This window comes from Salvelinus alpinus, chromosome 18, assembly GCF_045679555.1.
Source record: "Salvelinus alpinus chromosome 18, SLU_Salpinus.1, whole genome shotgun sequence".
Lineage (NCBI taxonomy): Eukaryota > Metazoa > Chordata > Actinopteri > Salmoniformes > Salmonidae > Salvelinus > Salvelinus alpinus.
The window spans coordinates 11,829,699-11,844,912 of record NC_092103.1 but is presented as its reverse complement, the minus strand read 5'-3'; the positions used below and the strand labels follow the sequence as shown (position 1 = coordinate 11,844,912).

Genomic DNA, 15,214 nt, shown 5'->3' with positions numbered 1-15,214 from the left:
AGCGGTTGTGTAGTAGGTAATGTAGTTAGCTGTGGTTGTGTGGTGGATAATGTAGTTAACAGTGATTGTGTGGTAGATAATGTAGTTAACAGTGGTTGTGTAGTAGGTAATGGCCAGGACTACAACAGTGGTTGTGTAGTAGGTAATGTAGTTAGCAGTGGTTGTGTGGTGGATAATGTAGTTAACAGTGATTGTGTGGTAGATAATGTAGTTAACAGTGGTTGTGTAGTAGGTCATGTCCAGGACTACAACAGTGGTTGTGTAGTAGGTAATGTAGTTAGCAGTGGTTGTGTGGTGGATAATGTAGTTAACAGTGATTGTGTGGTAGATAATGTAGTTAGCAGTGGTTGTGTGGTGGATAATGTAGTCAACAGTGGTTATGTGGTGGATAATGTAGTTAACAGTGATTGTGTGGTGGATAATGTAGCTAACAGTGGTTGTGTAGTAGGTAATGTAGTTAGCAGTGATTGTGTAGTAGGTAATGTAGTTAGCAGTGATTGTGTGGTAGATAATGTAGTCAACAGTGGTTGTGTGGTGGATAATGTAGCTAACGGTGGTTGTGTTGTCAGGATGATGCATGATGAGGTGAGCGATACAGAGAACATTCGTAAGAATCTGGCCATCGAGAGAATGATCGTAGAAGGCTGTGACATATTACTGGATACCAGCCAGACCTTTGTCAGACAGGGTGAGTACACACACACACACACACACACATACTGTACAAATGCACTCACTCACTCATTCACACACACACCAGCCAGAATACACTATAAGATGGTTACCTGTGGCTGTCATCAGTAGTACAGTATGTGTAACCTATGTTTTTTCCCCCTCCCACCAAACACACACACACACACACACACACACACACACACACACACACACACACACACACACACACACACACACACACACACACACACACACACACACACACACACACACACACACACACACACACACACACACACACACACACACACACACACACACACACACACACTCTCTCTCTCTCTCTCTCTACCCATCAGGCTCTCTGATCCAGCTCCCATCCAGCAGTGAACGGGGCATGCTCAGTAAGGTCCGTCTGGGCTCTCTGTCCCTCAGGAAGGAAGGAGAACGACAGTGCTTCCTGTTTACGAAACACTTCCTTGTCTGCACACGCACCTCCGGGGGAAAGCTGCACCTGCTCAAGGTGCGAGTCAAACACACACACAGACACATATGCATGTACAGATGTCAGATTTTAATTTGATCGCTGTTTTGTCGCGTGCAATTTTCCTGCGCAACAGGGACTTCAAATGAGTCTCATGATTTAGATGCTTTCACAAAAACGTATTCAGGGGGCAGTCGAGTCATTCAGACCAGCGCCAGCTATCAAAATCATATTCCGTCTCTGACTTTGCTCAAAGGCTCAAGCTAGACAATGTCCCACTGCTACTCTAGGCCTATAGGTCCTATCACCCCCACATTCAAATGGACTTATCTGAAATGTATCCATACACGTGTGTCCATTAGGCATATGGATGTATTTCTTTCATCAGCATGAATTAGATTGAGCAATAAAAGCCCCACTTTTATTCCGTATGCTGGGATCCGCACTATACAGCTGTTGCAAGAGCGCATTTTTCACTGGCTGTCCACTGGTTTCAAAAGCAATGATTGATAGGCAGCGTAAACGCCTTGAATTCAACCATTATTGGGTTCAAATACACATTTTGATTTGCGAACAGCCATCCACAACAACCACAATCCATGAGGCGCAAATAGCTAAATGAGACAGCAGCAGTGTGATTCACATCAATGCGCTATGTAGATATCAATAATAAGTGATATCCGTATCGCCGTAGACCACACCACTGCTGTCATCCTTACCTCCAAGCGTTTATTCAAATTGGATCATCGTTGGATGCCGACAGCAGTTGCACCATTGGAAGAGATAGCTTGGACTGTAGCCCACAAAAAGCCTATTCCTGCTCTTTACCCGTGATCCATCAAACACATTTGGTGTGTCATCATAGTGGTCTCTGACTTGTGGTCAGACTCTCTCAGGTGGAACAAACTTAAACTTGCACCTTTTTTCAATGCTGATTTGAATGTCATTGAGAAAAGTATCCCCAAAAATTTTGCAAACATCCTTTCTGAATTTAAAAGTAATCCTCGGAGTAATCATCTAGTTTTCAAAAGTATCTGTAATCTGATTACAATATTTTTGCTGTTAATGTAACGGATTACAGTTACCGTTTTTTTGTTGTTGCAATCCCTTACATGTAACGGATTACGTGTAATCTGTTACTCCCCAACCCTGATAGGCTACACCTAAACTATAGCCTACATAGGCCTGTAATATCAGATGTAAAGACGAGAGGTAAAAGCAGGCAAAAAAAACTTGGCCCATGATTTTTGAGATCTACAGTGTATTATAAAAAAAGGTTTATCGCGAACGTAAGGTAATGAATCAACTGTCAAAATGTAGTTCAATCATGGCCTGGGGTAGTCTAGTTGTTAGGACCGCTGCTTTGTAATACCAACATGTTTGTCATAAGTCAGTGTGCAGCGGGTAGGACGGAGTCAGGCGCAGGACACAGAACTGAGTAAAAACGTACTCAGAAAATCACAAACAAATTCCATGCAGGGAAAAATATTCCAGCTCGACACAAAAGAGCGACTACTAAACAAAGAACAAACACGCACAAAACCATGTAGGAAACAGAGGGTTAAATAGGGAATAAATTAGAACGTAATGGAAACCAGGTGTGTACAATCAAGACAAAACAAATGGAAAAAGAAACGTAGATCGGTGGTGACTAGAAAGCCGGTGACGTCGACCGCCGAACGCCGCCCGAACAAGGAGAGGCACCAACTTCGGCGGAAGTCGTGACAATGTTTCAAATAGACCACCATAGTCCCTGTGCCAAGGAACACTAAGGTAACCTGCCTAAATGACTACCGACCTGTAGCAATCACGTCTGTAACCATGAAGTGCTTTGAAAGGCTGGTCATGGCTCACATCAACACCAGTATCCCAGAAACCCTAGACCCACTCCAATTTGCAAACCGCTCCAACAGATCCACAGATGATGCAATCGCTATTGCACTCCACACTGCCCTTTCCAATCTGGACAAATGGATCACCTATGTGAGAATGCTGTTCATTGACTACAGCTCAGTGTTCAACACCATAGTGCCCACAAAGCTCATCACTAAGCTAAGGACCCTAGGACTAAACACCTCCCTCTGCAACTGGAACGTGGACTTCCTGATGTGCCGCCCCCAGGTGGTAATGGTAGGTAACAACACATCCGCCACGCTGATCTTCAACACAGGGGCCCCTCAGGGGTGCGTGCTCAGTCCCCTCCTGTACTCCCTGTTCACTCATGACTGCACGGCCAGGCACGACTCCAACACCATCATTAAGTTTGCCGATGACACAATAGTGGTAGGCCTGATCACCGACAATGATGAAACAGCCTATAGGGAGAAGGTCAGAGACCTGACCGTGTGGTGCCAGGACAACAACCTCTCCCTCAACGTGATCAAGACAAAGGAGATGATTGTGGACTACAGGAAAAGGAGGACCGAGCACGCCCCCATTCTCATCGACGGGGCTGCAGTGGAGTAGGTTGAGAACTTGAAGTTCCTTGGTGTCCACATCACCAACAAACTATCATGGTCCAAACACACCAAGACAGTTGTGAAGAGGGCACGACAAAGCCTGTTCCTCCTCCCTCAGGAGACGGAAAAGATTTGTCGTGGGTCTTCAGATCCTCAAAGGTTCTACAGCTGCACCATCGAGAGCATCTTAACTGGTTGCATCACTGCCTGGTATGGCAACTGCTCAGCCTCCGACCGCAAGGCACTACAGAGGGTAGTGTGTACGGCGCAGTACATCACTGCGGCCAAGCTTCCCGCAATCCAGGACTTCTATACCAGGCAATGTCAGAGGAAGGCCCTAAAAATTGTGAAAGACTCCAGCCACCTTAGTCATAGACTGTTCTCTCTGCTACCGCACGGCAAGCGATACCGGAGCGCCAAGTCTAGGTCCAAAAGGCTTCTTACCAGCTTCTAGCCCCAAGCCATAAGACTCCTGAACAGCTAATCAAAGGGCTACCCAGACACCACTTTTACGCAGCTGCTACTCTGTTTATTATCTACACACGGTCACTTTAACTCTACCTACATGTACATATTACCTCAATTACCTCAACTAACCGGTGCCCCCGCACATTGACTCTGTGCTGGTACCCCCTGTATATAGCCTCACTATTGTTATTTTACTGCTGCTGTTTAATTATTTGTTACTTTTTTGTCATTCTTTTTTTTAACATATCCTATTTTTTACTTAACACGTTTTTCTTAAGGCTTCTTAAAGCATTGTTGGTTAAGGGCTTGTAAGTAAGCATTTCACTGTAAGGTCTACACCTGTTGTATTCGCCGCATGTGACAAATAAAATTAGATTTTACATATAGGCCTACCCTGTCGGCGTGGGTTCGATTCCATCCCATACCCTTCTGGCACAAATAACAAAATCCCGCCAATGGACTTGATTTAGTTACACATTTCAAGTATGGACAGTCCAGGGATATTTTACCCCCGAACCTGATAAGAAATCACCATACCAGACACTTTTACTATAAAGACAGATGTATTTAATGGATAGCATACTGTAAATAGGAAACTAGTAAGGAAACCAATATCTCAATATAAAATAAAGATATTTATCATACAAAAGAGCCCAAACTCCGAGTGATGTTTCAAATGTAAACTCGGCGAAGATGTAACAGTCGAATGCTGTACATTCAGTACAGCGCAGTGTTCATTTATACCCTTAGCTCTCACCCCCTCCCTTCCACAAAGATGTACTTCAGTACTTTTCCATTTATTTGTGCTCCGCCGTGCATTTCACAGTCAGGAGAGGCAATGAGTAACTGAGAGTAGACATTCCTACAGTCTGCTGCAGTCCATGAAATAATTGGACTTCTCAATGACAAAGAGCTTCCACCCAACACTACTTTCACTCTCTAAGGATATATAAAAACAATCTATTCATACGAAGAGGACATAATGGTATAAAATAGTAAAGATATAAAACAGTCATTTTAAATGTATTAACTAACAAAATAATAACAGTGGGCTACACCAACATTAGTTTCATACAAAGTGTGGGGTAAATTGCCACAGTAGATTTGCCGTGGTAAATTGGGAAATACTTTATTTATTTTGTACGTAATTCTTGTCAAATAGATAAATCACCCTTAGTATGTTCAAAAAGGACTAAGTTGTTCCGATGATAATACCAACCAGAGGGCGAACATATCTTGAAAGACTTTGGTTGCAACCAGGAATAAAGCAGCACAGAGTCAATGTGCGGGGGCACCGGTTAGTCGACATCATCTTTTAGGGAGCGGTAATGAGGTGACCAATAATGGTTGCAGTTGAGATCAGCTGTGCGGGTGAATTTAGCGCGTATTGATCGTTTAACAAGACACCAGCTGGTGATAATCTAGTGCCATCGATGGTTGCAATAGGTCCCTTGTTATTTGATTATTATTCCAATACGTTCTCTAAGCTACCCAATCACATAATGAATGGTGTGAAAACTGATAGAAGGCTACTGTTTGTGTTTCCCTGTCTGAGTTGATGAGCTGATTTGGGCCATCAGTTGATTGATAGATGAAGGCCCGTTGTAGAACGATAAACTTTCTTCCAGTGCTCGCCCACGTTTTATAGATTTCCATTACCTAACTGTTATGCGCCGGCTTACAGTAGCAAAGGCCTGCTGTGCTTCCAGTTTGATGCCGGCATTTGAAGTCATCCTTGTTGTGGATTGAAAGCCTGTATTGTGTGGCTTTAAAATGTAATTTCTTAAAGCTGTCAAGATGTGTATGCGTTTGAGCCTATCCAAAGACTATTTTGTTGAGTTGAGACACATTTCTTTGATGTGTAAATTATCAGACTATTCGTTTTACTTCTTGAAAACATTGAAATTAATGCAATTAACTTGTGGGCCTAATGTAGGCTATAGGCTATCTAAATGAATTGAAGTCTTTTTTTGTTGTTGCTTACATTGAAGAGCTAGAACAGTGTCGGAAAGATGGAGAAGATAGGGGGAGTCAAAGGGCAGTGTCAGGGTCAGCAGTTGTAACCCCTGGACCACACAGGCACTGAGGCCACCAATCATCTATTCTTGCTATTGCCTTGCACATATAATACAACTTTTTATATATATATTTTTTTTAACGGATTTGCCCTAACGAAAAAAAAGTCTATCCCCTACAAATATGTCCGTTTATTATAATCCACGTAAGAATTCACACAAGACGCGCTGTAGCCTGCACATCGTCTACGTAGGCTACTTGAACAGGCGCCCAGTGGACCTGCAGTCTAAGGTACAATGTAGGTACGGTGCTGCATTGTACACAAACACCGCTTCGGCTGCCCCCTGGTGGCGATTCTTAATATTTCTTCAGATATTAAAATCCTCTTGCCGCAGGATTATTTTCCTCCTACGACGAAACGGGTCAAATTAAGATGCGACATCTGTACTTTCTTGTGGTCAGACAAATGCACACATATACATACGAAATGTGTTGATATACACTACCAGTCAAAAGTTTTAGAACACCTACTCATTCAAAGGTTTTTCTTTATTTGACTATGTAGAATAATAGTGAAGACATCAAAACTATGAAATAACACATATGGAATCATGTAGTAACCAAAAAAGTGTTAAACAAATCAAAATATATTTTATACTTGAGATTCTTCAAATAGCAACCCTTTGCCTTGATGACAGCTTTGCCCACTCCTGGCATTCTCTCAACCAGCTTCATGAGGTAGTCACCTGGAATGCATTTCAATTAACAGGTGTGCCTACTTAAAAGTTAATTTCTGGAATTTCTTTCCTCCCTAATGGGTTTGAGCCAATCAGTTGTGTTGTGACAAGGTCGGGGGTATACAGAAGGTAGCCCTATTTGGTAAAATACCAAGTTAATTAGAGTTACCAGCCTCAGAAATTGCAGCCCAAATAAATGCTTCACAGAGACACATCTCAACATCAACTGTTCAGAGAAAATTCTGTGAATCAGGCCTTCGTGGTCGAATTGCTGCAAAGAAACCACTACTAAAGGACACCAATAAGAAGAAGTGACTTGCTTGGGCCAAGAAACACAAGGAAAGGACATTAGACCGGGGGGAATTTGTCCTTTAGTCTGGAGTCCAAATTTGAGATTTTTGGTTCCAATGGCCGTGTCTTTGTGACGCGCGGTGTGGGTGAACGGATGATCTCCACATGTGTATTTTCCACCATAAAGCATGGAGGAGGAGGTGTTATGGTGTGGGGGTGCTTTGCTGGTGACACTGTCTGTGATTTATTTAGAATTCAAGGCACACTTAACCAACAAGGCTACCAGAGCATTCTGTAGCGATACGCCATCCCATCTGGTTTAGGCTTAGTGGGACTATCATTTGTTTTTCAACAGGACAATGACCCAACACACCTCCAGGCTGTGTAAGGGCTATTTTACCAAGAACGAGAGTGATGGAGTGCTGCATCAGATGACCTGGCTTCCAGTCCCCCGACCTCAACCAATCTCAGCATATGTGTCAACTGTTGCAAAAGCATTCCAGGTGAAGCTGGTTGAGAGAATGCCAAGAGTGTGCAGCGTTGTCATCAAGGAAAAGGATGGCTATTTGAAGAATCTCAAATATAAAATATATTTTGATTTGTTTGACACTTTTTTGGTTACAGCTTGATTCCACATGTGTTATTTCATAGTTTTGATGTCTTCACTATTATTCTACAATGTAGAAAATAATAAAAAATAAAGAAAAACCCTTGAATGAGTAGGTGTTCTAAAACGTTTGACCGGTAGTGTTTGTTGTAGAAAACATTTGCATATCAAGCAGATTTTGACACATTTGGCCTTCCCTCTACACGTGCGTGTTAGATGTATGGCTTCTAACCTCTGCCCTTTGACCCTCACAGCAGGGTGGGGTGTTGTCCCTAATAGAATGTACCCTTGTAGAGGAGCTGGATGCCAACGATGAGGACTGTAAGTATCTTTCATAAAATAATAAATCAATGAATAAGTCAACTCAATCAATCAATCAATACGTCAACAAACTATTGACCTTGATCCCTCCCACCCCGCTCCTGTAGACAATGCAGGAGGTCAGGGCTTCAACCACCTGGAGTTTAAAATCGTGGTGGAACCCCCTGATGGCCCCGCCTTCTCTGTCGTCCTATTGGCTCCCTCCCGCCAGGAGAAAGCGGCCTGGACCAGTGACATCAGTCAGGTAAACATACCTGGGGATGAGATGCCTAGTCCCAAATCAACCTCTACACCAACTGCTTCTGCAAGCCTCTACACTGATTTTGAAAGAGGTTCAGCACCATGGACAGTAACATGACTGTCTCTCCTTCTCTCTTTTCTCTCTCTGTCTTTCGTTCATTCTGTACCTTTTTCTTTCTCTCTGTCTATAGTGTATAGATAATATCCGCTGTAATGGCCTGATGACCAGCGTATTTGAGGAGAACTCTAAAGTAACTGTGCCGCACATGATCAAGTAAGAGCCCAAATAAAGACTGTATATCCTTTTCCACGTCAGTGAGGGTTGATAATCCCCAGGTTATCCCATCCCCTTCGCCCATCTGGGAGATCACCCAATAGCTGATGATCTTATTGATACTTGTCCCACCAGGTCGGACGCACGGCTGCACAAAGATGATGTGGACATCTGCTTCAGCAAGACGCTCAACTCCTGCAAGGTCCCCCAGATCCGCTACGCCAGCGTGGAGCGGCTGCTGGAGAGGCTGACTGACCTGCGCTTCCTCTCTATCGACTTCCTCAACACCTTCCTCCACACGTACAGGATCTTTACTACCGCTGCTGTGGTCATGGACAAACTGGCCGACATATACAAGAAACCTTTTACCTCTATACCGGTCAGGTAGAAAGATATACAGTATGAACCCACACACACATTGTGTCTTCTCATGCCACATCACTCCATCACTCCTTCATCCATTCTGTCTCTTCCTCCCTCTATCCTCATATAATAGACATGCATGCTGACCATCACTCTCTCTGTCTCTTTCCTTCTCTTTCCTCCGCCTCCACTCCCCTCCTCCACTCCTGGTTTTATCACTCCTCCTCACCCCCTCCTTCCACATCTTTCCCTTCGACACCTCCTCTCCCGTGCTCTCCTGCCCACTCCCCTTCTCCTTCTCTCCTCCACTCCTCCTCTCCTCTCAGGGTTCAGTATCACTCCTCCGATCGTCTGTCCATCACATCTCTCTGTCCTGACTACAGTCTGAAGATCACACGGCTTGCTCTGGACCAAAAAGAGTGATGCTCTTTTTTTTTCTTTCTCGTACATTCTCCTCTTTTCACTGCCTCTCCATTGACTCTTTCATTACTTCATTTCACTCATACAGCCTTTCAAACAAAAATACCTTTTCTTCTCGGTTTTAGTTCAGAGGGCTATCATAGATGTTACATAGGTTTCTCATATGACAAAGAAATAATCAAGTGCTTCCTTTTTGTCTTTATCCTCCTCTTCTTCTGCCATCCCTCTGTCCCTCCTCAGGTCTCTGGAGTTGTTCTTTGCCACCAACCAGGGGACGTGGGGAGGCGAGCACCTCAACAACAAATCTCCCCGTCTCTGTCGCAAGTTCTCCTCTCCTCCTCCTCTCACCATCCCCTCCCGCACCTCCTCCCCGGTTCACTCCCGCAAACTCTCCCTCTCCTCCCCGGTCTCCTCCAAGGCAGGAGTCCTAGACCTCTCCACCCCTTCCTCCTCTGCTGCTAACTCCCCCACTTCCTCTCACCCTCCCTCCATCTCCTCCCCCCCTCCCAATGCCACCAAGCCCCCTTCAGGGTTTTCCTCGCCTCCTCCCACCTCCACCCGGGCTCCATCGGGGTTCTCGTCCCCCCCTCCCACCTGCACGCGGGCTCCCAGCCTGCCAACAGTCCTGGGGGTCTCCACCTCCCCTCCCACCACCACAAAAGCCCTTCTAGAACTGAGCCGCCCCCCCGGTTCACCAGAACCTGTCCCCCCAACGCCGGAAGAGGGAGGAGACATGCCGCGCATCGACGCATTCTGTGGAAAACTCAGACGCAGCATCCGCAGGGGTAGGCTGGCACACACACACGCACAAACACAGACACACACACACAAACACAGACACACACTCACTGAGTGCCTGTATATTTTAATTAACAGCTGTTCTGGAGACGGTTTCTCTGGAGAAGTTCCTCCCAGAGTCTAACCCTCAAGTCAGCGAGGACCGCGTCCCCCTGACAGAGTCCCCCTGTCGCTCCCCCTCTACACCCAGACACATGCGATACAGACAGTCTGGAGGTTCCACGGGGGAAAACAATCGTGGTACTATGTCACCAGCCTCAGCCTTCGCTATTGCCACTGCAGCCGCCGGACACGGCAGTTCCCAGGGTAACAGACAACATGGACAATAACAACAGTCTTACCAGCAGCATTTACCATTTCACCACAAGTTCTCTCTCTCTCTCTCTCTCTCTCTCTCTCTCTCTCTCTCTCTCTCTCTCTCTCTCTCTCTCTCTCTCTCTCTCTCTCTCTCTCTCTCTCTCTCTCTCTCTCTCTCTCTCTCTCTCTCTCTCTCTCAGGTTTCAATAATAGCGAGAGGACCTGTGACAAGGAGTTTATCATCCGTAGAGCTGCTACCAACAGAGTCCTCAATGTACTGCGTCACTGGGTCTCCAAGCACTCACAGGTCTGAACCACATACACACACAAACACTGCTGCCTACCCCCTGCTGTCCTCTGTCCAACTCTCGTGACGCCCAGAGAACTGTCACCCTGCTCCACTGGGGCCCCCTGGTGTCCTGCACTCTGTAGCAGACAGGACTGTTGCCACCGTCTGCTCTGTGGGGCCTGGACACACATACACATTTACGGGATGGTCAGCCCTCCTCTCCTGTGTCCTGGTGTGTAAGTGACCATACATGCTGAAACAGACAGATGTTGACGTAAGAGAGAAGAGGTCAATTTATGCTCTATAATAATTCTGATGTGGAAGGGAGTGAACAATGTACCTGTGAGTTCACAGCATCCTCTGAAGAAATGACTGGGGGAAATGATCGCTAAGTTGCGTGTGTGTTTGTGCGTGTGTGTCAGGACTTTGAGATGAACAGTGAGCTGAAGGTGGGTGTAATGACCCTTCTGGAGGAGGTGCTACGAGACCCAGACCTGCTGCCTCAAGAGAGGAAAGCCACCGGAAACATTCTAAGGTAAATACACGCAGACACACACACACACACACGCAGACACACACACACGCTACGGTACAAGCACACACACACTCGCAGACACACACACATTCACAGACACACACACACACGCAAGCTAAAGTACAAGCACACACACACTCGCAAACACACACACACACACACACACACACACACACACACACACACACACACACACACACACACACACACACACACACTCACAGACACACACACACACACACGGTGAGAGTTAGTGAGTGTGTGTGGTGTGGTGCGTGTACCTTAGTATACCGTGTGAGAGTGTAGAGTGTGTGTGAGAGTGTGTGTGAGAGTGGGTGTGTGTTTGTGTCATTACATTTGTTATTAATGAGACTCTGCTTGTCCCTCAGTGCCCTTTCTCAAGATGAACAAGATGATGCTCAACTCAGGATAGAAGACATCCTACAGACGGTATGTATAGAACTACTGCCTAGAATAGATGCTAAGCCATTTCATTTGCAGGATATCAAATCTAATCAAATCAAATTGTATTAGTCACATGCTCCGAATACAACAGGTGTAGGCCTTACAGTGAAATGCTTACTTACGAGCCCCTAACCAATTATGCAGTTTAAAAAAAAATACGGATAAGAATAAGAAATAAAAGTAACAAGTGATTAAAGAGCAGCAGTAAAATAACAATAGCGAGACTATATACAGGGGGGTACCGATACAGAGTCAATGTGCAGGGGCACCGGTTAGTTGAGGTAATATGTACATGTAGGTAGAGTTATTGAAGTGACTATGCATAGATGATAACAACAGAGAGTAGCAGCACTGTAAAAAAAAGGGGGGGGGGGTGCAATGCAAATAGTCTGGGTAGACATTTGATTAGGTGTTCAGGAGTCTTATGGCTTGGGGGTAGAAGCTGTTAAGAAGCCTCTTGGACCTAGACTTGGTGCTCCGGTACCACTTGCCATGCGGTAGCAGAGAGAACAGTCTATGACTAGGGTGGCTGGAGTCTTTGACAAGTTTTAGGGCCTTCCTCTGACACCGCCTGGTATAGAGGTCCTGGATGGCAGGAACCTTGGCCACGGTGATGTACTGGGTCATACGCACTACCCTCTGTAGTGCCTTGCGGTCGGCGGCCGAGCAGTTGCCATACCAGGCAGTGATGCAACCAGTCAGGATGCTCTCAATGGTGCAGCTGTAGAACCTTTTGAGGATCTGAGGACCCATGCCAAATATTTTCAGTCTCCTGAGAGGGAAGACTGGTGATGAGAGGGAAGAGGGAAGACTGAGAGGGAAGACTGTTTGTTGGTGATGTGGACACCAAGGAACTTGCTCTCAACCTGTTCCACTGCAGCCACATCGATGAGAATGGGGGCAAGCTCAATCCTCTTTTCCCTGAAGTCCACAATCATCTCCTTTGTCTTGATCACGTTGAGGGAGAGGTTGTTGTCCTGACACCACATGACCAGGTCTCTGACCTTCTCCCTATAGGCTGTCTCGTTGCTGTCGTTGTTGGCTGTGCAGTCATGAGTGAACAGGGAGTACAGGAGGGGACTGTACACGCACCCCTGAGGGGCCACTGTGTTGAGGATCAGCGTGGCGCATGTGTTGTTACCTACACTTACCACCTGGGGGCGGCCCATCAGGAAGTCCAGGATCCAGTTGCAGAGGGAGGTGTTTAGTCCCAGGATCCTTAGCTTATTGATGAGCTTTGAGCGCACTAGAGAGCCGTGCCGTGTAGAATGCAATAGAGATCATCATCTGTGGATCTTTTGGGGCGGTATGCAAATTGGAGTGGGTCTAGAGTTTCTGGGATAATGATGTTGATGTGAGCCATGACCAGCTTTTTGAATCTCTTCATGGCTACAGACGTGAGTGCTACGGGTCAGTTGTTGTTTAGGCAGGTTACCTTAGTGTTCTTGGGCACAGGGACTATGGTGGTCTGCTTGAAACATGTTGGTATTACAGACTCAGACGGGGACAGGTTGAAAATGTCATTGAAGACACTTGCCAGTTGGTCAGCGCATGCTCGCAGTGCACGTCCGGGTAATCCGTCTGGCCCTGCGGCCTTGTTAATGTTAACATGTTTTAAGGTCGTACTCACATCGGCTGAGGAGAGTGTGATCACACAGTCTTCCAGAACAGCTGGTGCTCTCATGCATGTTTCAGTGTTACTTGCCTCGAGGCGAGCATAGAATTAGTTTAGCTCGTCTGGTAGGCTCACTGGGCAGCTCTCGGCTGTGCTTCCCTTTGTAGTCTGTAATGGTTTGCAAACCCTGTCACATCCAACGAGCGTCAGAGCTGGTGTAGTACGATTCGATCTTAGTCCTGTATTGACTCTTTGCCTGTTTGAAGGTTTGTCAGAGGGCATAGCAGGATTTCTTATCAGCTTCTGCTCCTTGAAAGCAGCAGTTCCAGCCTTTAGCTCAGTGCGGATGTTGCCTGTAAATCCATGGCTTCTGGTTGGGTCATGTACATATGGTCACTGTGGGGACGACGTCATCGATGCACTTATTGATAAAGCCAATGACTGATGTGGTGTACTCCTCAATGCCATCGGAGGAATCCCAGAACATATTCCAGTCTGTGCTAACAAAACAGTCCTGTAGCTTAGCATCTGCCTCATCTGACCACTTTTTTACTGATCTAGTCACTGGCGCTTCCTGCTTTAATTTTTGTTTGTAAGCAGGAATCAGGAGGATAGAATTATGGTCAGATTTGCCAAAAGGAGGGCGAGGGAGAGCTTTGTATGTGTCTCTGTGTGTGGAGTAAAAGTGGTCCAGCGTTTTTTTCCTTTGCTTGCACATTTAACATGCTGATAGAAATTTGGTAAAATGGATCTAAGTTTCCCTGCATTAAAGCCTGACTACTAAGAGCATCGCCTCTGGATGAGCGTTTTCTTGTTTGCTTATGCCGGAATACAGCTCATTCAATGCTGTCTTAGTGCCAGCCTCTGACTGTGGTGGTATGTAAACAGCTAAGAAAAATACAGATGAAAACTCTCTAGGTAGGTAGTGTGGTCTACAGCTTATCATGAGATGCGCTACCTCAGGAGAGCAATAGCTCGAGACTTCCTTAGATATAGTGCACCAGCTGTTATTTACAAAAATACATAGTCAGCCGCCCCTTGTCTTACCAGACGCTGTTCTATCCTGACGGTACAGCGTATAACCAGTCAGCCGTATGTTGATAGTGTCGTCGTTCAGCCACGTCTCCGTGAAGCATAAGATATTACAGTTTTTAATGTCACGTAGGTAGTTTAATCTTCCGCGTAGCTCGTTGATTTTATTCTCCAAAGATTGCACGTTTGCTAGCAGAATGGAGGGAAGTGGGGGTTTGTTCGATCGACTACGAATTCTCAGAAGGCAGCCCGCCCTCCAGCCACTTTTTCTCCCCCTCCTCTTCACGCAAATCCTGGGGATCTGGGCCTGTTCCCGAGAAAGCAGTATATCGTTCGCATTGGCCTCGTCAGACTCGTTAAAGTAAAAAATGGATTCTGCCAGTCCGTGGTGAGTAATCACAGTCCTGATGTCCAGAGGTTATTTTTGGTCATAAGAGACGGTAGCAGCAACATTATGTACAAAATAAGTAAAGAAATAAGTAACAAACAACGCAAATAAACGAACAAAAAACACAATCGGTTTGGGGCACGTCAAACGTCTGTCTGCTTCTCTGGCGCCATCTTATAACAATATAGTGGTAGAAAGTGTGTTTAGTCATTATTTAGTCAGTAAATGAATGTTGATGTATTTTGGAATGCAGACTTTGGAACAGAGAAGTCCATTGCTCCACTTCATCCTGGTAAGACGTTGTCCAGATACGTTGTCTCGATATAGACTATTTGAAGTCTTCGCCATAAATGATTAGAACCTAGAGTATTAGTTATATTAGTGTGTATTGTGGTGGAGCATCCCCTGAAGACCCAACCAATACTTTATGTAAAATACTT

General features: G+C 45.6%; 1 protein-coding gene across 2 annotated transcripts in view; it reads left to right on the top strand.

The window, feature by feature from the left end:
- LOC139543767 (ras-specific guanine nucleotide-releasing factor 2-like) overlaps positions 1 to 15,214 on the top strand; it is a 45,980-nt gene that overhangs the window by 26,652 nt on the left and 4,114 nt on the right. Inside the window, exons 8-19 of one of the 2 annotated variants that reach the window (XM_071350158.1) lie at positions 570 to 688; positions 1,035 to 1,198; positions 7,992 to 8,058; positions 8,166 to 8,302; positions 8,490 to 8,572; positions 8,708 to 8,956; positions 9,262 to 9,354; positions 9,596 to 10,140; positions 10,232 to 10,459; positions 10,651 to 10,757; positions 11,162 to 11,274; positions 11,664 to 11,724. In XM_071350158.1, coding sequence (XP_071206259.1) covers positions 570 to 688; positions 1,035 to 1,198; positions 7,992 to 8,058; positions 8,166 to 8,302; positions 8,490 to 8,572; positions 8,708 to 8,956; positions 9,262 to 9,354; positions 9,596 to 10,140; positions 10,232 to 10,459; positions 10,651 to 10,757; positions 11,162 to 11,274; positions 11,664 to 11,724 — 1,966 coding nt within the window. The remainder of the gene's footprint in view (positions 1 to 569; positions 689 to 1,034; positions 1,199 to 7,991; positions 8,059 to 8,165; positions 8,303 to 8,489; positions 8,573 to 8,707; positions 8,957 to 9,261; positions 9,355 to 9,595; positions 10,141 to 10,231; positions 10,460 to 10,650; positions 10,758 to 11,161; positions 11,275 to 11,663; positions 11,725 to 15,214) is intronic. The other variant, XM_071350157.1, reaches the window with a different exon arrangement.